The following is a 25,437-nucleotide window of genomic DNA, read 5'->3' as shown; positions in this document are numbered from 1 at the left end:
TAAAATAAACATATTTCTGGTTAATAAAACTGAAATATACGATATTTAAACTTTTTTTGGTAATTTTTACATTCGTTTAGTAAAAAATACAGAACTGAAAAGTGATTATAACCGAATAAATGCCATGCTTAAAGCTGTCATTTTAAAATTACCAAATTTTGCTGCATTTACCAAATTTTATTACACATGATAAACCCATATTTTATAGTTAATTTTACCGAAATCATTACCAGTAAAAATTACGGTGCTTTTTGGTGCTCCCATGGAACCAGAAACACGGTAAATTTTATCATATTCTATTAGTTTTGACCATACTTTTTTTTTCTCAGTGAAAGTTTAAATTGCTATTATAGTAAACAACTTAAAAATTTTTATATAAGTAAAATCATTGTTCAAATATTTCTTCAGAGTTTTTGATGTATACAAGATATAAATAAAACGTTCTTTATTTTTCTTTTATATCACTAAAAGTATGAATAATTATTTAAATCAGCACAATCTGTTTTTACATAATCGAATTGTACAATGACTTTGTAACAGCAATACTGGTATTAGAGCAAATTTTTGTTATTAGTATTAAAAGTAGAGCAAAACTTGATTATTTTATTTTGAAAAAGTAATAACTTCTAAAATTTCTATTTATATTAACTTCCCTAGCTTCAAAAAATGACCAACAACACTTTTATTCATCTTTATGCAGGGAAAGAATAAACTTTTATTTATTGCTCCTATTTACTAAATATTCGGTTTTAATTTGAAATACTGAATATTTTTTGAATTTATTTTCCAGATAATTTCCAATTAATTACTTTAAATATTTTGGATAGAGTTTCATTAACCATAGAGTAAAAACATTGTGTGTAATTGGTAGATATTTAACAGGCGTAAATAAATAGACTTGGTATATTAAAACTATTGCTGTAAGAGAAGGCTGTTACCTCTAAGAATAAAAATCCTTAGATTGAAGCTGTTTCTTCAAATTATTCAATTTTGTTATTAAATTTTGATGTTCTAAAACATTAAATAGCATTGCTGATGTTACTTTGGATTTCTTAAGTTGTATAAAGCTTTAGTGCAGAAGAAACTTAATAAATAACTATCGTAATCCAAGTAATAACCATGGGTAACGTAATTTTCTTAAATCGAAGTCAAATTCTGAATTTATTTATACCATTTAAATCTATTTTATTATAATTATATACTGAAAAAAGAATAAATGATAAATAATTTCCAAAATAGTATATCATAATAAAATACCATACAATAATATATTGTAAATAATTCTTTCTATCGTATCAATAGTTAGATATAATTATTTATATCTTATTAGATATATATTGATATTATTTATTGTTTTATTATGCTAAAAAATTGGGTTGTTAAAAATTCAGTTTTATTGCTAATGCCTTTTTTTTTTTTTTTTTTGACAAAATAAGTAACTGCTTAACTTTATATTTTGTTAATGTCTAATTTTGCAGTATATTTTATTTATAAGTTGTGTATAATAAAACTATTTTAGCTATTGTAAGTTATAAAAATTACAGCAAATGCACGTGTCATTTGTAGATACGGAATTAACTATTATTTGCTTCCAATTATAGAAAATTAATTTTATGTGTTTTAGAAGTTATAGTTGAAACAGTCAATTAAATATGCTTTTATAATAATTAAATGTTAATTAATTAAAGTATTTAATAAACATTTTTGTAAAAAATATTTACATTGTTTGCATTGCTACTATAAAATTGTCTATAATGACAACTGAAAATAATTATTATCATACTACAGTTTATAAATTAACTGGATTATAAAATTAGATTTAATTTTTCCATAGCTCAAACATGCTACCAGAACTGAATTTTCATTTACATGAATTGTAAAGATAGAAATTAATTAATTTAATTTAAAGGCTATATACTGATTCTTATCAGTAGTACCAACTATGAATTTAAAAATATGCACGAACTATTAAATTGAGTATTATTTTGCCGTAGTTCAATACAAATTCAAATATGCTACTTCAACTGAATACTTTTATTTGCGTCTAATAAGTGTTCATTATCATACAATAGGCTGAATAACTACAGTTTAGAAATTAACTGTATTATAAAATTAAATTTCATTTTTCCATAGCTCAAACATGCTACCAGAAATGAATGAGTTCATTTACATGAATTGTAAAGATAGAAATTAATTAGTTTGACTTAAAGGCTATATCCTGATTCTTACAGCAGCACCAACAATGAATTTAAAAAATACACGAACTATTAAATTGAGTTTCATTTTGCCGTAGTTCAATCACATTGAAATATGCTATTTCAACTAAATATTTTTATTTGCTTCTAATAAGTGTTCATTATCATACAATAGACTGAATAACTACAGTTTAGAAATTAACTGGATTATAAAATTTAATTTTTCCATAGCTCAAACATGCTACCAGAACTGAATGTTCATTTACATGAATTGTAAAGATAGAAATTAATTAGTTTGACTCAAAGGCTATATACTGATTCTTATCAGTAATACCGACTATGAATTTAAAAATATACACGAACTATTAAATTGAGTTTCATTTTGCCGTAGTTCAATATAAATTCAAATATGCTACTTCAACTGAATACTTTTATTTGCTTCTAATAAGTGTTCATTGTCCTACAATAAAAAGATAATATAAATACAATAAATCCTACAATAATACTTTACAAAACTAACTGGATTATAAAATTAAATTTCCTTTTTCCATAGCTCAAACATGCTACCAGAAATAAATGTTCATTTACATGAATTGTAAAGATAGAAATTAATTAGTTTGACTTAAAGACTGATTCGTATCAGTATATAGTCTTTGAATGACTAATGAATTTTAAAAAAATACACGAACTATTAAATTGAGTTTAATTTTGCCGTGGATTCAAACGCACAACTAGAAATAAAGATTTATTTGTTAGAACTGTGAAGTTTGAAATTATTTATTATTTTGAAAAAGATGCATTCTTGTTTTTATGAAGGAGCATCGTGTTGTCTAGACAAAAGATAAAAGCCAATTGTTAATGGCTTTTTTTTCTATTTTTAGCCCTATCATCATCTAGAACAGTCGTTAAATAAAACTGTTTTAATAAGTAATGCAATATCATTTTATAACTAAGAACAATGGATGGCTTATTCCGTGAGGATTTAAAAGATATATTATGACGAATAGAAACATAAGATCTATCCAGATCAAAGAATATAATAATAATGAGATGTTTTGAAAAAACAGGAACTGTTTACGATTATAAATGCTACTACATTTGTCGCTAAAATAAAAGCTTATGATATAATTTTTCGGATTGATCCGTATTTGACATCCTAAAAGAAGTTGGGTATTTTTAAGATAAAAACCTGTTTTAGAGCAATTTCGTTATTTTATTTTATAGATTAAAAGATTTTTTATTCACAAAAAATTTCTTCGATGCGACTAAATAAATTCATCAGTAACAATTGTCAGCTTTTAGGAACTCCAACAAATGCTATTTTAGATAACAGATTTTTTTTTCTCAGAAAACCTGATAATAACTATGAATATTATTTTTTTTAATGCTGAAGATACACCGGAGACCTTTTTATATCTATTTTTTTCTGACACTTTACAAGAAAAATATATTTTTGAAATTTTAAATTATAAAAGACAGTAACTATAAATATTATTTTTTTTTTTTGCAGAAGAGTCACCGGCGACCCTTTTATATATATTTTTGTCAGACGCTTTACAAGAAAAATATATTTTGGAATTAAATGATACACATATTAAATGATAAAAGACAGTAACTATAAATATTATTTTTTTTAATGCTGAAGTAACACCGGCGACCCTTTTATATATATATATATATTTTTTTTTTCTGACGCAAGAAAAATAAATTTTACTTTTTAATACTTTTACTTTTAATTATAAAAGACACTTAAAGTACTTTTTAATTATAAAAGACAGTGTGTAGTAAAATATAATTAATAAAAATTATATTTTAGTAAAAATTGGTAAAATATAATTAATAGAATGAAATATTTACTAAAATAAATTGTAGTTTGAATTTTTTTTCATATTCAAAAATTTATCAATAACTGATTTTGTAAATTAAAGAAATTTAAATGATGAGTAACTGTGTCTCTTACATCTGAATAAAGGCAAATTTTAAGAATTATTGTCTGGAAGTGTGCCGTGTGTAGAAGATTTTACCTTTAACGCAAAAATAGGCACAGGTGTTTCATGCTGTATTTTATAATTATAAACTATTAAAATACTGAATATAATATTGCTAATTCAAAATAATGAAAAAAAATTATAAAAATATGTTTAATTAAAATTTTGCGTCAAGAGGTTAAGAAAACTCAAAAGATTTTTCGCCATGTTCGAAAGTTTTATCTAATAATTTATCAATATTTAGAAAATAATTTAGTCATTATTAGTTACAGACAAGACTTAAATAAGTAAGACTTTTTTTTAGGGGGAGGGGTCCTCACTAATTTTAGATTTTATTATTATTTCTAATTCTTTGGTAATTTTGTGTATTATATAAAACTTTTGGCAATTAAGTAATTTTATAATTTCACTAATGTACAAAAAATTATTTAAAACTATTTTATTAAAAAATAACTTGGGTGTATATACTGTCTGGAGGTATACTGTATCTTATCGAAATATATTTAAGCTTATTTCAGCAAAATAGATTTTGTTAATTTTAGTTCCAGTGAGTAACTATTAAAAATTTGAAAGTTTCGTGTGTCACATACCAATCTTTTATAATTCAAAATCAATGAATAAATGCATAGATGTAAAAATTATACATTTTAAATGAAGTAAATAAATTTGTATTAAAATTAATGTAATATTGTAAATTATAGTAATGTTTAAATCTAAAAATAAGTAACTGCATTATTTACTGTAATGATAATAATAATTAATCGACATTAATCTCATTTCAAATATATAGTTATTTTTTAAGCTTGAGAGCATTCAAAATATTAAAACAGTAATTTTTTAGAGAAGCTAAAAAATTTATTTAACAATAACATCTGATTTAGGGCAATTCCAACATTTATATTTGCAAACTTTAAAAAAATTATTGCTCAGTTAACAAAATAACTCAGTTAACAAAACTAACTCTGTTAGCAAAATCAACACAGTTAACTAAATCAACTCAGTGAACAAAAGTATAGCTCAGTTAACAAACAAAAAGTTTTCGGAAAATAAGTCTTAGTGTCATTTACACTTACTCAGATAAAAAAATTTAAAAAATAAGTTTTTTTTAAAAAAATTAAAAAATTGGCTGTTATGGGCGTATCCTATTGTGTTTCGTCCGTTACATCCATTTTTTAACTTTTTGAATTTTTTTAAAACTATTAAAAATTAACAATAAGTTGGAGTAAGTGTAAATGACACCAAGGCTTATTTTGCTAAAATTATTGAAACTGCTCGAATTTTATTAACTATAATTCTTTTGGGCCTGCAATTATGATATTCGTAAACGTTGAAATAGCCCTGTAGTAATAACGTTTAATATTACAAATATGATAATATTCAACGAATCAAAAAGAGCACCTTATAAAAATGTGCGCAAAATTTACCGCCGGAAGGCCTTTTGTACACTTCCCTTATTGTGCTAAAACATGCACCGGTACAAAATAATTAGTCATTAATTACTTAACGTATATAAACCTAAATTTAGGCCAGGTCTCTTTAAAATTTCCAGCTAAAGAAAAATATGAATAAAACATTTTCATTCTTGAGTAGTAAACGAGGTTAAACACCATATTCGATTGCATATTCATTTTTCAAAGAGGAAAAAAAAAAAAGAATGCACAATTTGACGAATGGACACGCCTCGTGTAATTCCTCACCGGATGCCGGCAGTTGAATAACGTAAAAATTTTCAAAAAAAAAAAAAAAAAAAAAAACGCACGCTGAGCCATTTTCGACTTTCATAAAGTCACGACATTAATCTGCGTATTCCAAATCAAATAAACGCGTGTGTGTATTTTTCGTTTTAAAAGGCCTACGACCTATCTAGTTGACACAAGAGGCCTCAGAATATTTTTGCATGGGTAATTCTATTCGGTATTCCGTATGAAAGAACAATCTTGACACCTCCAACAAGACAATAGGCTGAATTCAGGCCGTAAAAAAATACAGGCAGAGTTTAGCATTTTATGGCTTTGGGGGGTCGGACCTCACATCACACTATTGGCTAGAATCGGAGACAGTTACGGTCGTAAATAATCTTGCTGTGTAAATATATACACATTTTTTTTTCACAGTTCGTGAGCCGTAGATAGTAGGGCGTGTGAAATTATAAAGAAGGAAGTTTGAAAAATAATAATAAAAAAAGGGGTATTTTTTTTTATGGGTTTCTTGTTAGCTTTTCTGAAGTTTTAAGACAGAACAGTTGAAAACTTGAAAGAATTATGTGGAAATAATTTCCATATTTTACAGAAGAGAGTTATTTTTTGCATATGATGTTTTTGAGAGTTGAGAATTTTATGGTTACATCGTCTCACGATGTCGAAATTTATCATACTTTTAGTGGCAACAAATATGACTCAACTGAAATTATTTGTTTACAGCCTAATTGTGTGGAGAGTTTAAGTCACGAAATGTGTTTATCTATTGTTTCTTTTATATTATATAAATTGCTTTAGTACTGGGATTTTTCCTAAAACTAAATTTTTTGATTCCCATATATTGTCCCCCATCTAGCATGGATAATATTATAAATGTACCAAAAATAGTATTTTTTGTCACTATAATACAGTGTTTCCCAAACTTTTGACTTTTGTGTACCTTTTCTAAATTTCTCGTAACGCTGTGTACCACTAATAAAGAAATGAATGCATTTTTTTACTATAAAAAAATTGCACAGAAGTTAAAAATCACAACTGGCTGTTGACACCACTAATTATCAACTGTTAACTCTGCAAAAAATTGCTAATAGAAAAATACGTAATCGTAAATTTTCATGGCTAGCTTTGTTTTTAAATAAAATTTTTTGAAATTTTCGTTTGTTGCAAGATATTTCGCATAAGAACGCGTACCCCCGCTAAACTGTTCCCGTAACCCTAGGGGTACGCTTGCCACACTTTGGGAAACACTGAATAATAGATAATATATTTAATGTATTTCTTATTACATTAGATAATATATATAGTTTTATTTTATTTTATTTATGCATATTTATTAGAAAGTTCTGAAACAAGTTGCTATGCTGCATGTTGAATTTTAGTAATTCCTTTATTGTTTTTTATACTTAGTGCTGGGTAGGAATAATTAGCCAACTCTACGCAATTATAATAAAACGTTTCAAAACATGAAATATCAACAAAATAAACATGTAGTTTCAAATAGCTTTAAAAACGCTAATTTGGTTGACATCACACACTTCGATTTTACTTTACGAAAAGAATCAAAAATAAATATTGAGTAAACAGCGAGCTTAATATAAACTCTTCGTGAAACTAGTTTTTGTTAAATTGAGCTGCAAGCCAGCACATAGCTCAAATGTTGCCTTTTAAGTAGTAGAAAAAGAATATATAATTGCTGAAATTTAATTTGAAACACTAATAACTCATACGAGAAAAAGTCGTTTCTAACACCTTTTTAAATGGATTACGACGTTTCACAAAGTGTGGTACGCGTACCACACTTTGGTACAGTTTAGCTGGGGTCTTATGCGAAATATCTTGCAAAAAACGAAAATTTCAGAAAATTTTATTTAAAAACAAAGCTACCATGAAAATTTACGATTACGTATTTTTCTATTGGCTATTTTTTGCAGAGTTAACAGTTAATGATTAGTGATGTCCACAGCCAGTTGTGATTTGTAACTTTTGTGCATTTTTTTATTGCAAAAAATACATTCATTTTTTTTTTATTAGTGGCACACAGCGTTACGAAAAATGTAGAAAAGGTACGCAAAAGTCATAAGTTTGGTAAACACTGGATTACGAGATCGGAAGCTAAAATTGCTCATTGCTTCCATTGTCAAAATTTCAGGACCAAAGAAACGGTGATAAAAGACACACAGGTCTAAAGACATACAAGAGATAACACTAACTATTTCTGTTATTATACAAAATATGCTACATTAAAAACTCGGATGTTAAATGACCAAAATTTTTTAGTTATTAAGCAAGTATGCTACGTGATGTTTGCCAAACAAGTTTATATTTGATAATCAAGTTTAAATCTTGTTTACGAAACTAAGAAAAGCAGTGCTTTTTTAATAAATTTCCCAAAACAAGGCAATAAATCACTAAATTTAAAGATATATAGTATTCTAATAATTTCAGGAAAAATTGCGGCGATCTCATAAATTGCATCAATTCTAAAACTCACCGAAAAAATTGTAGAAAAAAAAGAGAACATATTAGTAGATTCCCTATTTTTAAGAAGAAAGCTAGCGCCTGAAAGCGGATGACGGGTAAGTGTTTCATAAACGTACAAAAACTGCCGACTTCAAAAAGAGAACCGTAAAAAACGTTAAATAAATAAATAAATAGTGAAAGAACCATAAAACATAATAAGATATCTCTTGGGACTTGTATAAGACGAAGGAGCTGTTAAAGGAAATAGCTTTTCTAAATATTTCTTTATTAATAACAATTAAAGAAATTTGATATCACCGCAATAACTAAAAGCTTTAAAAATAAATTCATTAATACATTTTTGAATTGGATTAAATTTAAATTTACGGTTTCGATTTTTTTACTTTATACAGTTATTGAGGATGTTTATTTTAGGTAATATTTTATTACGAAGTTATAACTTCACAATGTAATATAAGTGTAACTTCACAATGTGATATTACAATTCGTATAAATTGGGTTTTATTAACTATTTTTTTAATTAAAAAAAATTATTAGTTGATTTAATAAAAATTAATAAATTATTGTTCGGTGTCAGATAAAACAAATATTTATTTATCAATCGATTTATGTTAATTTAAGTAGGAAACAACATCATTAACTATATATGCATTTAATAAATTAGTAAATTATTGTTTATCGAATAAAGTAAGTGTATAGTTATTAGATTCTAATGGTAAATTCTATAATTAATGCAATTCAAATCCAAAATCGCAACAAAATTATGGAACTCATTTTTTTTTTATTGGAGTATGGTTAAATGTTAAGCTCAAAGTCAAAACAGCATTATGATGTCAAAAAAGCATCATCAATGCATTAGTAAATTTGATAACTAATAAATAGAATTCGTATACGAAATCGCAACAAAATTATGGAACTTATTTGTTATTATTGGAGCGTTCTAGATAAGGGGAAAAGTTAAGCTCAAAGTCAAAAAAGCATCATCAATACTTCAGTAAATTCGATAATTAATGGAATTCATACCAAGAATCGCAACAAAATAATGGAAGTTATTTGTTATTATTGGAGCGTTCTAGATATAGGTAAAACTTAAGTTCAAAGTCAAAAAAGCACTATGATGTCAAAAAAGCATCATCAATACTTTAGTAAATTCGATAATTAATGGAATTCATACAAAAAAACGCAACGAAATTATAGAACTTATTTGTTGTTATTGGAGCTCTTTAGATATGGGTAAACCCAAGTCAAAAAAGGAATTATTTCTGACTAAATCTTTAAGATTCATTAATTTTTTTTATATAAAAATAATTAATTCAATTTTTAAAACCTTAGATTATGTCGTCCTTTATTAATCCAACATTTTCTATTTGGACGACGATCTTAAAAGAAAACAAAGCGTTCGTACGTAAAATGAAATCATCTTATTTGTTTCTACCTATTTTTGAAAAAAGGTAATTAAAAATTTGAAATCACAGATGAATGTAAGGTAATTAAAATGAATTGAATTAAAAAAAAGAGATAGAATCTTATTATGATTGGATGAGATTTTGTTCCAAATCTTGCGGAGAGTTGTCTTCGAAACATTCTAAAAGTGGGTGGTGAGGGCGAAATGAATAGAATGAAAATAATTCATACTCGGGGGAATTAAATGCATTAATTAGTAAAAGATGAATTTCTTCGAAATACGGCTCCTAGTTTTTTGAATTTGAATAAAAATTGAATTTGTGGTATTGTATTGTCATTATGAAAGTACTACTTATACATATTATAGTTAGAAATTTTTTTGTCGTAATTGATTTTAAATTATGTTTTCCTAATGAATTTGTATCTCTGATCATATAAGATGTATTCATCAAAGAAAAAGAAAACTTTGGTAACTATTGCATATTTTGAAAAATACACTTCTATTTACTTTTCTACTTGATTAAAATTTAGCATATTACTTTTGTATGATATTTTTTTAAAAATAAGGTAAGGCAGGTATATTAAATGCACAACCAATTTATTATTGTTAACTTATTATTTTAATGGTTATTTCATTATTTATTTACGTTTTATTTATTTATTTGTTAATTTATTAACTTAAACATTAAAAAAATGCTAAAAAGTATCTATTAAACATTTTAAAAAGAATTTTGTATTTATTGAATATAATATTTTTTTTACTATCTTAAATATAGTAGGTGATAATAATAATAATCAATAAATAGAAACATCTATTATGGAAACAATTTCTGATTGTACGATTAGAAAATGTGACTTATATTATATTACCTTAAGCTCTTAAAGTATTTTAATTATTGGAATTTATTTTCAAAGTGGGAAAACATAGCTAACTAAAAAATTACTAACTAAATACTTACTATACTTATAAATAACTTTAACTTATGAATTTATTTACTCATTTCAATGGTTCTATAGGATGGTCAGGAAATATAATTTTATGTTATGGTGAACGTAGAATATCAGAAATGATAACTTCAATGATAGAAATAATTTTAAATAATGGATAGTTACCATCATTTAAAAAAATATATTCGATAAACAAATTGTAAATAAATCATTGATAAATAAATAGTACTATTAGGAAATATGGCTTAAATTATATTACCTAAAGCTCTTTATTTTAATCGTTAAATTTATTTTCAAAGTGCCAAAACAAATTTTTGAAATATTTTTCTAGCTCAACTTATTAACAAATATTTTTAAAAAATTCCATCTAAAAAATTACTTAGAAATAAATTTAACTTATAAATTAATTCACTCATTCCAACGGCTAGATTGCATGATCGGAAAATATAATTTAATCTAATGGTGAATGTAGAATCTCATAAGTAGTTACTTAAATTACGGAAATAATTTTCAAGAATGTTTATTAACTATCGAAAATTAATTTTGAAGCTAGAATTATCTTGCAAATTTTAAGAGTCGGAAAATTCTAACAAACTTTATTTTGTTATCAAATGCATTAAATATGTGAATGTTTAAATATATATTTAAAGTGTAAGTGTTTTGATATATTTTTAATATTAGGATTGGCTGCATAGTTGCAAATATATGTTTCAGAAACATTCAAGCAAGGATTTCATTGTTGCAAATATAAAAAAGAACAATTGAATGTTTTAAAGTATAAAGGGTAACTAAGATTTTTTTAAAATTTATTTCAGTTGCATAATAATTGTTTTGTTTATATTATTATTATTGTTGTTATTATTATTATTTTGTTATTTGTTATACTTTTGTATATTTGTGCAACACCTTAAATAGCAAAATAAGTAAATAAATAATCCCCAGAAACTGAAGCGGTAAGATATTACTTAATAGAAACTTCATTCGCTTCAAAAATATGCAAATTGGAATTAGCAGTCGTCATGTTTCAAGCCCTCAACAGTAGACGTCCATTTTCAGGACTTGCCAAAAGCGAATGAGAAATGAATTAGTTCCCCTCTATCTCTCCACAGCGCGTGGAAATACATTTTACCCTGCTTTGCCCCCCTTGGCTACTATGGTTTTCCTTCTGTTTTTTATATTTTTTCTGTCTCGGCTACTGTGCTTTTTTCTAGTTTTGTTTCTGACAGCAATTTTTCGTATATTTCAAGTCATTTTTGTTTCTTTTTACTCACGCCTGGCAAGTCTTGAAAATGGGCACCTGTTTTTGAATGCTTGAAACATGTCAACTGTTATTTCCGAATTGCATATTTTTTTTAATCAAGTGTTACCTTAAATAGCGTTATTTTATATTTTTTTCTAACGTATTTGCTCTCTTGAATTTCATTCAACTAAAAAAATAATACATTTTCAAAAATACTTGACAAATGTTTTCTAAATTTTGAAATCACGAATTCTAATCGAACTGTTTAATACCTAGATAAGCTACTATTTTTAATGTGCAATGAAATAAATGAAATGATTTGAATTAAATGACACTTATAATTTAACTCGCGTAGGAAAAGATTCGAAGGTTTTAAGAAAATTAATTAAAACACTTCTTTGCAAACAAAACATAGCGTCAATGACAAATAGCTCGGAGGAAAGACTAGTGCATTGATCATTTACTGTGGGGATAAGATTTTGCAATCTATTCGTTGTTAACAGCGAGAATAACTTTAAAACACAATCTGCAGTTAATTAACGAAAACCATCTGCGCAGAGCTTATGCATCGAACGAAAACGACACCCTAGGGTTAATTTGGAAAAGGCAAGACGATCTTTTTGGAACATTCATCAAAGAGGTTCATTTTGTTGGTGGACAAGGAAAAAAAGTTCTAAGTACACATCGAGATTAAATAACGTTCGGCAGACTACAAAGCTTGTTCGAACTTTCTTTTTGAAGATCTAAAAGAGTTGATGAAGAGCATGGAGAGGTCGAAATAGAAAGTCTCGAGCTTAAGTTGTTTGGAACGCTTCGATTTTCTAATAGAATATTTATCGAATTAATCAATATTGAAACTATATAAGTTTATGCCTCAAAAATTAGCTAAGAAAGTTTTCTTGATTTAATTATCATTTTACGTACATTAATAAATATTAGATTCAAAAAGATTTGTTAAACTTATTTAATAGTTTTTGAGATATATATTGGCTACTTATCAGAACGAAAATTATTTTGTCCAAGAAATTTGAGAAACTTTATATTTTCTAATATAATTTCTACCAATTTTGTTGAGAATAAAACATTTTAATAATTGTTAAAACACATACAAGCTTGTTGAAAAAAATTGTGGTTAATTTAAAATTTAATATGTTACCCAAAGTTTCATTAAAAAAATATTCTTTCTATGGCTGTTACTCTTACGATCTTTGATTACTTGTCAGATAGAAATTGCATGTTTGTTTTTTATTTCGTGAAAAAATATGGAAGATTCAGATTTCTTCCACAGAATAGTTTTTTTTTTTTTTTTTTTTTTTTTTTTTTTTTTTTTTTGTACTATTAAAAGTATTTTGGAACGTGCAAATCTGAATCGTTGTGAGTACGGTAGAAAAAACGTTTATATACGGAAAAGTCATCTTTCATCAAAAGTCATTAAAAAAAAAAAAATTCATGGACTTTAATCACGCTTGAAATCAACGATTTTTTTTTTTACAAAAAAAAAAAATTTTGGTTCGAAAATTTTCAAGCATTTTATTCTGTATATATTGATAAGTAATTATCAATGATTTTGGATTTTTAAGAATGAAAATATAGAACGAAGTAGAAATGTTATTTAGTCTTTTTTATTACTTATACGACTGTAAAAATAGTATTAAAATTTAGTTTGTTCACTATCCCAATATAATTAAAATTCCTAATTTTAAAACATAATCTTAAAACTCACATTATATTTAAATCAGTGGGTGTATTTCTGAATCACAAGTTTATCCAATTAAAAAGAAATACCACTGATATGGCACAAACAAAAGTGTCTCAAACTTCGAATTTTTATTTTAGTTTTAATAAGTGGGCAAGATATTTTATGTATAAAATAAACAATGTTAACTTGCTGCTTAATTAAGGTTCAGCTTACATAAGACAACACAATTTATTTTAACTTTTCAAAATTTAAAAACAATTAATTTTGTTAATTAATCAATTCAACTTGTATTTTAGTAATTAATAACACATAACCATATAAGTTTCCATAAATTTAAAACATGCATTTGCATGCATTATGCATTTAATTTAATTATAGATTAAATATATCTATTAAATTTAAAACACGAGACATACATTAATTACTATGTAAGCATTATGATTTTAAATATAGTGTTATGATTTTTTATAATGTTTTATTTATATTAATATATTTTAAATAATTATAAGTTAATTATTTTTAGTGAATCTTCAAATTTAAAAATAAAAATGTAATTAAAATTTTAAAAATAAACCTTGTTGTAATTAATTATATTTCATTAAATATTATCATAAAGGTTTTGTTATTTTGATTTATTGAGAAACCTTCTTTCATGACTTTTTGCACTTAATATTGTATTTAAATATTGTTGTATATTGTTTGAATGGCATATAGCTAGTTTGAATGACATAATGGCTAGTTTGAATGGCATATAGCATTGTTGAATTATAGCAGTTTAAGATGTACATGAAGATATTGAGAAATGCTACCAATGAAGTTATTTAAAAGGTATTTGTAATTTTTTTTTTATATGTGGTACTTAATAAAAGTCTTTTCTTTGCACAATGTTTCTGTGTTTCTGCATTTCTCCTTTTATTTTTTTACACTGAAATCACTATTTCTGTTTCTTACATTTCTTATCCAGCAAAGTAAAAACTTATATTAAATATTAATGTAAAGTAGCTCAATTTTTATGGCGAAGATTATATTGCTTCACAAAATGCATACTAAATTAAAATTATATATTTTGTAATTTGTAAAGTTTTTAAAGAAATATTTAATAAACTAAGTTAATTCACATTAAAAGCTTGTTTTTATCACATTGCAAAGAAAAACGTAAATTATAGTTTGGAAATTTGCTGTTTACACAGTACATCATAGGACTACTTAATTCTTTTGTAGTTATGAAGAAACATTATTGAATAACTGTCAAAAGTTTTATGAAGTCAAGATATTCGAAGTCATGTCAAATAGATTAAAATGGGATTAATTTTAAACTTGCATAGCAATAAAAATGGCATTATTAGAAATGAACATTTTAAGATAAACTTAAACACAAAATATTTTTTTGTTTTCATTAAAATGCTGTGAGAAAAATAGCTGATCTAGATTACTTTAAAAAAAATATGCGATCAATTTTAGGATAAAAATTTTACTGGATTCTTGGCAAAAAATGTTTAATTTGTTTTGTCTTTATAATGTTACTGATTTTGTAATATTTTGTAATATTTTACTTTGTAAAAATTAGATTTTTAATTTATTTAAGAATTTTTTTTCACATTGTTTACTCATTTTTTCGAGCAATCAAAAAAAAAAAATAATAATAATAATAAAAATAGCTTACTCTGCCAAATTTTGCTTTTCCATAAAAATCACATGATTTCGGGACGAAATTTCTCAGATCTTTTGAATTTTAAACTTGAAAAAAAAGATTGTAGTCAACCGTCAATGATATCATAATATCAACACATAAATAGTAAATATTTAATTTTTCAAAACAAGTATTTGTTTAACGAAATTAATTTTCTTACATCCGTTTATTAGATTAATTTTCTTACAACAGTTTATTGTTTTGAAGTGTTTTATATTGCTCTGTAAAAACTGGATTTTTAAGATTTTTTTCATTGTTCACAAAACCCTTTTTTCGAGCAAACGAAAAAAAAAAAAAAAAACATTTTGCCTACTCTTGCTTTGCTATTCAAAAATCTCGCTTTTCGAAAAAAAATCACATGATTTCGTGATAAAATGTTTCAGCTCTCTTGAATTTTAAACTTGAACAAAATGGATGGTTGTCATCTGACAATGATGTCACAATATCAATTAAGAAATATTTAAGTTTTTAAAAGAAATATAGTCAAAATCCGTCGCATTTTTTTACGTTTAAAACTACAAAATGAAAAACACTATACTTCAATTATAATTTTAAGTTATTGTTTAACGAAATTAATTTTCTTTCAACCATTTATTATTTTGATTTATTCTATATTGCGCTATAAAAACTGGATTTTTAAATTTTTTTAATTGTTTACGAAACCATTTTTCTGAGCAAAAGAAAAATATTTCACGTACTCAATTTTGCTTTTCTACAAAAATTATATGATTTCGTGACGAAATTTCTCAAGTCTCTCTCGAATTTTTAACTTAAACCAAAACGGATTGAAGTCATCTGACAGTGATATCATAATATCAATAATAATTATAAATATTTAAACGTTTAAAAGAAATATCGTCAATATCCGCTTCAATTTTTTATGTTTAAAAGTACGAAATGAAAAACACCATACTTCAATTATAATTTGAAGTTTTTTGTTTAACGAAATTAATTTTCTTACAACCGTTTATTAAAAAAAGCGTTCGCTTACTCTTCCATTGATTGAATATAGAACTAATCATAAGACGTTGCACCCATTACTACAGAAGAAAGCTTCTTTGATCTTCTATAAAATAGGAGCAATAAAAATGATTGGATCTTGTTTCAACGGTTAATTAAATTATAAACTCCATTTTAGAACTGTTGTAAAATTAATATTGTTTTGAAGATTGTAAAATTGAATTAATCTTCGTTTTTCTTTTTTTTTTTCTCATCGAGCGTTCTAATCTAACAATGTAGCTAGCAACAAATCTTAAAACATATATTAAAGTACGAGACTTAGTGCTCTATAGTGGCGAATGTTAATTTTTTTATCTGCGTAGCATTTATAAGTCTTAAAAAGTTTTGCGTACAACTTGATTTAAAAATTTTCCGAAACGTGACATTAAAATCGTTTTTTAAAATAAGATTTCGATGATTTAATTGGTCTATCTAATATTGGCAAATCAAAGACATATCAAAATATGGACTTTTTTTTATTTTATGTTGCTTATAGAGTTTTTAACTCAGAAATTGAATGATTTATTATATATAAAAGGAAGAGTGGGCTTTATTTTTGCCCAAACATTTTAAGAGTAAAAAAGTCTAGTTTAATTTTATAGCTAAGATAGACTCTTTTTTTTTTTTTTTTTAAATTCTTTGTATTCTGTAAAATTCATGGTGCCCAGAAAGCAACATATTACATATTCGAATTAAAATTAATCATCAACTCATGAATTTAAAAGAAAAGAAAAAATTCAAATGAAGTTTTATCCAAGGAGTTACATCCATGGTTAAGATGTAACATATGGTAGTCCAAGGTACAACACCATTGTCCCTAGGTCCTCTTTTCTTTATCTTTTAAAAAAATATTTTTTTCTGAAGTATATGACTGAATTCGCTAACAAAAAATAATATATTAATAAGAAAATGTATACTGATTTTCCAAAATAAATTTCAAGTAATTTCGATCATTACTTTCTGTACTCAAGTATTCTTCATCCAGTATTACTTTCTGTATTAAAGAGTTACATCCGATTGCTCAATGTATACCGAGAAAAAAAATTCCCTTCAAAATTATAGTTCTTATTACCACACATATAGTAAGAAATACAAAAACTTAATTTAAATTATCCGAGTAAATGGTTTTCAGGCCATGATTTAACATTACCAAAACTTACCACATTTGCCTAATCATCACAATTTATAAAACCATATTTTATTGCTATTTTTTCCGAAATCCCAACCAAAGCACTTCGGTAAAAATAGCCGAGCATTTTAGTGCTCCCATAGAGTCAGAAACATGGTAAGTTTTACCGTATTCTAGTAGTTTTGACCATACTTCTTTTAAGAGAAGTAAGCATAACGAATCTAGATATAAGTATACATGTATAAGGGTAACATAATTCCTATTAAAAAAAGATATAATAGGCCATATAGATATTGAGGTAGTGCATAAAACTAAAATAAATATGAAAATAGTTATTTTTTTGTTACCCACCATGCTATCCCCAAAACCGATTTTCCATTAAAAATATCTTACTGAAATATATGATAGAATTCGTTAATAAAAAAAAAATAGTAATAAGCAAACGTATAATATATTCCCTACAAAGTTATTTGATTTATTACTTTCTCTAAATTGTATTACTGTACCCAAGGAGTTTACATCAGATGATCCAAGGTACAACACCATGTTGTGGCTTGGATCGATTTTCCTTACTTTTCAAAAATATTTTTTTTTCCGAAATATATAACAGAATCCCTTCACAAAAAGTATTAATAGATAATCACATAATGCATTTCCGACGAAATTTCTAAGTTATTTGAATTAAGATCTCCTGGATTTAAAAATCAAAATTGGTCCAAGGTTCAACACTCTCCCCCTATTATAGTATGAAATACAATATAAACATAGCGTGAAATGAAATAGACTTCTTTTACGAACTTTTTCGTCTGTTTCTTTTGGATGTTCATAATGGTAGAGTTTTCTTAAGAAATCGAACTGTTCTGATGAGAACATAGGAAGGAAAGGGTTCCTTGTTGAGTAGAAATCTAGATCGATATCCAACACAAAGGGTTCTTTCTCCAATTTTTCTTTAACATGGTGGCTCAGCTCGTCCACAACAAATCTCTTGACGGCTTTTTCTAGACAACAAAAACAATGAACTATTGTTAGTCAACTTAGAATAAAAATACGATAGATGGAACAACTCGAGTACATTATTCCTTTCCAGATAGAAACTGTTTGATTTAGTTGCAATTTACTTTTATTATTGGCATTAAATATAAATTGGGTTTCGATATACATGTTAGTAACTAAATTCGACTGAAAAAAACAATAGATAGAACAACAAGTTCATTTTCAGATATATCGACTGTTTGATTTAGTTGCAATTTATTTTTATTATTGGCGTAAATATAAATTGGGTTTCGATATACATGTTAGTAACTAAATTCGACTAAAAAAACAATAGATGGAACAACAAGTTCATTTTCAGATATAGCCACTATTTGATTTAGTTGCAATTTATTTTTATTATTGGCGTAAATATAAATTGGGCTTCAATATGCATGCTAGTCTTGTCTAAAAATGCAAGTATCTAAAATAAACCGTTTCTACTATGAATTATGAAACTAACGATTTTTTTTAATATTAAATAAAAAAATCTCTAGAGTTTATTTTTTACAAGAAAATAGTCTTTACTTGAATAAAAATAAAAATATAATCGAGGACAAAGAGAACTTTTTATTCGTTTTCGAGTAAAGATTAATTGGATCAGTTTAAGAATTCTTTTCCCTGTTATCGTAATGATAATTTTATTTTCGATATTTATTATGTAACCCAAGCTTTAAATAATGGTAAAAAAGGCGATTTTTACTCAGAAATACATAACTTAGAGAAAAGTTAAGTAATGCAATATTTTTTAAAAAAAAATTCAACTAACTAAACTTAATTATCTTTTTTTAAAATTAATTTTAATTATTACTCAAAATATGATGCATATTAAGGTTTGGCTCTTAGTGGAATATTTTTGCAGAATATTTCATTAAGAAACAAAACACTTTAGGCTCAAATAATAAAATATTTAGATTATAGTGTAAGACATGAGCATCCCGTCCTAAGTAAAAATAGCTCTGAGCCCTCGAGTTTAATTCACCGCGTTTATAATGTCACAATTTACTTCCACAATTTCTGTTTCACAGTTTGACACATATGAAATGTACATTAATGTTCAGATTGAATGATATACTACAAAACATATATGATTAAAGCCAAGTTATTTTGAATCTTGTAAAGTTCTTGCAATTTGGAAACCTCTGAGTTAGAGATTTTTTTCATACAGTTTCAATTTTTTTTCATTGTTGGCGCTGTGACAAGTTAGGTCTAGATATTATGAAGAATACATAAAATTAAGTGATGAATTCAAATAACTCTCCATAATAATAATTGGATTCTTATAATTGATGTTAAGTTGGGTTTTGACAAATGAAGAGTTCAATAACTCTCTTTAAAAGTAGATAAAGAACTCAAATAACTCTACTCGTACTAAAAAGTTGGTTTTGATATTTGGTTATAAATTGAGTTTCAATTGAATTCAGTATTCTATCAAAGTAAGGGCAAAAGTCTAATAATTCTCCATAATAAACACTCTCCATAATAATAACACTCCGTAATAATAATTAGATTCTTATAAATGACGTTAAGTTGGGTTTTGATAAATGAAGAGTTCAATAACTCTCCTTAAAAGTAGATAAAGAACTGAAATAGCTCTATTCATACTAAAAATTTGGTTTTGATATTTGGTTATAAATTGAGTTTCAGTTGAATTCAGTATTCTATGAAAGTAAGGGCAAATGTCTAATAATTCTCCATAATAAATACTCTCCATAATAATAACTCTCCTTAATAATAATTAGATTCTTATAAATTATGTTAAGTTGGGTTTTGATAAATGGAGAGTTCAATAACTCTCCTTAAAAGTAGATAAAGAACTGAAATAACTCTATTCATACTAAAAATTTGGTTATAAATTGAGTTTCAATTAAATTCAGTATTCTATGAAAATAAGTGCAGAAGTCTAATAATTCCCCATAATAAACACTGGGTTTCCATAAATGGTGATAAATTGAGTTTCAATAATGTGAATAATTCAATAACTCTACATAAAAGTAAGTAAAGTATTCAAATAACTCTCCCTACTCTTAAGCTCGACCAGATTTGTGAAGAAAAACAGAGCAAACCGATCCATCTTCTCAAATTCGGCCTCTGAGAAGGGTGGATGTCAGAAGAAAAAAAATTAAGAGTCCCCAGTGCTGGAACAACCCAGAGTTGCCTCAAGTTGTATTAAAGCGTTAGCCAGCAAGTTGTACAAACGGGAAAGGATGTGTTACCTACCTGTAGGTTTGCTCTCAGCAGCCGCAGATTTTTCCAGGGGCGAGCCTAGGGTACAGACTTGGAGGGTGACATCACGTGCCCCGTCTTGGAGGTCTTTTTCGGGGCACCAAGAGAGCTCACTCACGAAATAAGATTCTGTGCAGGTTACTCTAGAAATAAAATAAAAAGAACACTTTGTTAATGTCTTTGTTTAAAGAAGAAAATGCTTAAGGTTTGTTTAGTGAATTATATTAAAGGTTGTTGACCCTCAGTGCTAATGCATAGAGGCTAACTTTATATTAATCTTATTTGTGAGAAATAAGTTGAAAAATATTTTTTAAATTTTATGGAAATTATAAATTATTGATATAAATTTTAATCCTATATTTTGAGTTTACTAATTTAGTTTAAAATATAGGTTATATTTAATTCTACATTTTGAATTAAGATAAATAAATTTTAAAAAATTTCATCTTTAATCTAAAACAAGTTTTAATTCGATAAAAGTAAAAGAGTGAAAAATATTTTAAAGCTATTTTAAATTATAATTGTTTAAATTTTTGATATTTTAAGGAAATATGTCAAAATTGCAACTTTTTCTACTAGTAAAACTTAACTGTAACTTAAGCTAATGAGATGTAATTTCAACTAAGTTGTTGATTGTGGTCTTTTTTTCTCTGTGCCCTCTCCTTCTGCAAACCACTGTACAATCGAAATAAATTTTATTGTAAGATATAAAAATTTTCACACAATTTCAAAATATCTATTTTATTATTAAATTTCTAAAATTAGAAAGAAATTGGTTAACTTTGGAAAACACAATATAAAAAAAATAATAAATTACAATTTTTAGTAAAACATTTTATTATATTCAATATTAGATTAATACGTTAGTTACTTCATAAAAGTTCATCATATGGAAAGAAATTAAGAACCTAAGGATATCTTCAACAGAAATATAGATAAATATGCAAAAATTAAATCTATGGTTATTCACATATGTTTTAAATTTTTTTTCCACAATGTTAAAATAAGAATTATGGTAATAAAAATAAAATATACGGTATTTAAACCATTTATTTGGTAATTTTTCCATTCATATGGTAATAGTTTACGAGAAATTCCGGTTTTCAAAATAATAGTTCTTATTGCCAAAAGTTAAGTAAAAAAATAAATAATCTAAACGGAGAAAATTTCTGGCAAAATTACCATACTCCATGGCAATAACATTCCTGATAAAAAAAAAAACATAATTTTGGTTAATAAAACCAAATTATATGGTAATTAAACCATTTGTTTGGTAATTTTTCCATTTCTAATGGAAATTCTCATTTTTTAAATCATAGTTTTTTTTACTGCACATTTAGTTAAATATACAAAACTGAAAATAACTGAAAAGTAAATTTAAATAAATAATTGGATTTTGCGCTATAAGGCATAATCAAATTACCTAACTTAACCACATTTACCAAATTTCATGATATTAAAAAACCATATATTATTGCTAATTTTACCAAAATAATTTCAAAAGCGCTTCTGTAAAAATTACCGAGTATTTTTGTGTTCCTATAGAGCCCGAAACTTGGTAAATTTTACCATATTCTGGGAGTTTCAACCATGCTTTTTTTTTTTCTCCAGCCCCATACTACACACTAAGCATATTTATTTTTCTTTGAGTGCAACCAGAAATTTCAAACTTTGCATATACTCGAATATAAAAATAAATATAAAAAAGAATTTTAAATGTTAAATGCTAAACTGAGCACTGCATGCTAAGCAAAAATAGCCATTTTCTTTTTCCGTTGCTTTTATTTTTATTTAATATTACTCACGTTTCATAATATTTGAAGTTTCTGCTAAAACGTTATCTCAAACAGTCAGAACAACTTCAAGAAAATATCAGCAAAAGAACGTTTTACCCTTAACAAAAATAATGGGAGAAAGGAAAGAAAGAAATTAAAGAAAAGAAATAAAAAACTTTGAAAGGCAGCCTGGTCCCCTTTCTTCCAATTTATCCAGAGTTTTGCTTTTTTCCAATTCTAATGCTTTTTCCCTTTCTGATTTTTCCTTTTTTTTATTTATTTCTTTTGGTAAAAGGGATCGATTTTTCTAGAGAATGGAAATTCGGTTGCACAATGTTGTCTACCTCCTTCCATTTAGCAATCACGTATAGATGATTCGAATCTCTAGAATTTTTACTTTTTCTTTTCTCTTTATATTTTTCATGGCTCAAAAAATAACTACCAGTCGATTTGTAGGCGGAAAGTAATGTGGAAGAATTTTGTGCTGAATTTATTTACTGACTACAAGGAAGAAAAATCGAAATCTATTTTATGTACAAAGTAGACTACAAGCATTTGGATTTTTCTTTGACTTACATTTAATACTTATATTATAATTTAAAATTAATTTTTGGAAAGATCTGAATTTTTTATTAATTTAAAAATGCAGTCAAGTTAGAGAATACGAAATTTTAAAATTATATTAAATGCTTTATTATTTTAATGTTTAATGAAATTAAATGTTTTTTCATTTCAGCATTAGTGATCTTAGATGTTTTATTATATTAATTTTAACTAGTTAACAAATAAAAAAATGCTAAAAAATAACGCTTTCCTAATCGTTATTAAATGCACTAAACATAGCTATTAAAAAAAACTTTAGGAATCTAATCATTTTTCTTGTTTTGTTCAGATTATAATTATTATGACACATTCAAGAAGCTTTTGACGTAGAATATTTATTAAACATGTTTTTCATACTTTTTTTATTATTTTGTATTAATTTAGATCAAATAAGTAAAAAATATTGTATTTAGCATTTTAATAATTGATGATTATGAAATAGAATGTGAAGAAACGGTGTATTTTTCTGCATTAAAGGTAAAATCTTCCAAACACAGCTCACTTTCAAACAATAATTTCTCAAATTTGCTGTTATTTAAATCCGAAAGAAACAGCTATTCATCATTGAAATTTACAAAATTAATTATTGTTCAATTTTTGAATACAAATGAAAAAAAAAATGTTTCTCAAATTTTTTTTTTTGGAGTTTATATTTTAGTACAAATTTAATTCCGATAATCTAACAGATTTGTTAATACCTATTAGACAGTTTTTATAATTAAAGATACCGAAATATATTTTGTTTAGAATCAGAGTGACAGAAAAAAATATATAAAAGGAACAAGGGTGCACCATCTTCCTTAAAGGGTGAAAACGAATTCTGCTGAACTGATTTTTTTTTAAATTAAGTTTTATAATTTTCGAGAGTTGGTAGAAATAATGTAACAATATATTTAACATATATTATCAATACATACAATAAACAACATACATAAAAAAATTTTAACGAAATTTTTAAACATATTTTTCATACTTTTTGATTATTTTTCATTAATGTATGCCAAATTAATTAAAAAATAATATATTTAGCATTTTACATAATATATTTAACATGGTTCTGAAATAGAATATGAAACACTTGTGTATTTTTCTACGGTAAATGTAAAATCTTCCAAACACAGCTCACTTTCAAGCAATAATTTTTCCAATTCAGTTATTTAGATCCGTGAGAAACAGTAATTCATTATTGAAATTTATTTAATTAAAAAATCAATTAATGAAAAAAATTTTTTAAACTACTTTTTTTTGGATTTAATATTTTAGTTCAAATATTATTCGGACAATCTATTAGATTTTTCAGTAACTATTAGACTGTGTGTTTTAATTTAAAAATAGCAAAATATATTTTTGCTTCAATTAGAGAGTCAGAAAAAAAGAAATATAAAAGGGACACCAGTGTCCCATCTGCTTTTAAGGATGAAAAAAAACTCTGCTGGATAGATTTTTTTTTAAAATTAAGTTTTATAATATTTAAGAGATGGTAAAAAATAATATCAAAATTACATACATAATGCATTTGTTTATAAAACAATAGAAAAGATAAATGAAATTAATGTCTAAAAAGGTTTTGCTTCCAAAACTCTGATTGGAACAAGAAATTTTTAAATTATAAAAAAAAATTGGAAATGTTTGATTTTTTTTCTTTATTAATTAAAAAAAAAATGAACGGAATGTAAAAAACGATTTATATGGAAGGAAAGTTTTTTCTTACAACATTACTTATGTTGATAGTTCTTTTTGAGATTCATACATTATTATATAGTTAATTATTATATAGTTAATTATTCCATCTAAACTCATAACTTTAGAACTCATAGGATAAATAGATAAATAAATAAAATTAACTAAAAGACCAATCGAAAACATTTACTAGTTAATGCTACCTATACTCATAGGGGTAGAATGCATTAGATAAATATCTTTAAAAAAATTAATAAATGAAAAACGTAAAATACATTCGCCAAGTGTGAGTTTTTTTTAAATATTTTTAAAATTTCATTTACTGGTTAATTCGGCCTAAGCTCATACCTAGAATGAATCAAATCAACAGCTTAAAACAGTGGCATAAATGACGAACATAAAACCCGTATGCATAGCGTCAGCTTTATTTTGCTTTAAAAATTTATTTACTGGTTAATTTGGCCAATACTCATAGCTACACAAGGGAGACTAGGGAGGTGTGACTTGCCAATTTTGAAACGAACTAGTGGGATGTACGCCTTATGAGGAATAATTTTATGGGGCAACATTCGTTTCGGCCTATAGAAGGTCCTATGAGAGATAAAAAATAATTCAATCGGTATTTTATTACTCGGTATTTTAAAAATCGGTATT

The 25,437-nt window shown here is 25.5% G+C and overlaps 1 protein-coding gene across 1 annotated transcript in view; it reads right to left on the bottom strand.

Annotated features, from left to right (window-relative positions):
* The window catches only part of MESR6 (misexpression suppressor of ras 6), a 569,253-nt gene that overhangs the window by 199,330 nt on the left and 344,486 nt on the right, over nt 1-25,437 (bottom strand). Inside the window, exons 4-5 of the mRNA XM_087161156.1 lie at nt 20,720-20,868; nt 18,269-18,468 (exon numbers count right to left, since the gene is read on the bottom strand). Of these exons, the coding sequence (XP_087017282.1) occupies nt 18,269-18,468; nt 20,720-20,868 (349 nt within the window). The remainder of the gene's footprint in view (nt 1-18,268; nt 18,469-20,719; nt 20,869-25,437) is intronic.

The sequence above is a fragment of the Parasteatoda tepidariorum genome, chromosome 4, assembly GCF_982258835.1.
Source record: "Parasteatoda tepidariorum strain Cologne lab strain chromosome 4, Ptep-v5.0, whole genome shotgun sequence".
In the NCBI taxonomy this organism is placed as follows: domain Eukaryota; kingdom Metazoa; phylum Arthropoda; class Arachnida; order Araneae; family Theridiidae; genus Parasteatoda; species Parasteatoda tepidariorum.
This window is presented reverse-complemented; position numbering and strand designations above follow the sequence as displayed.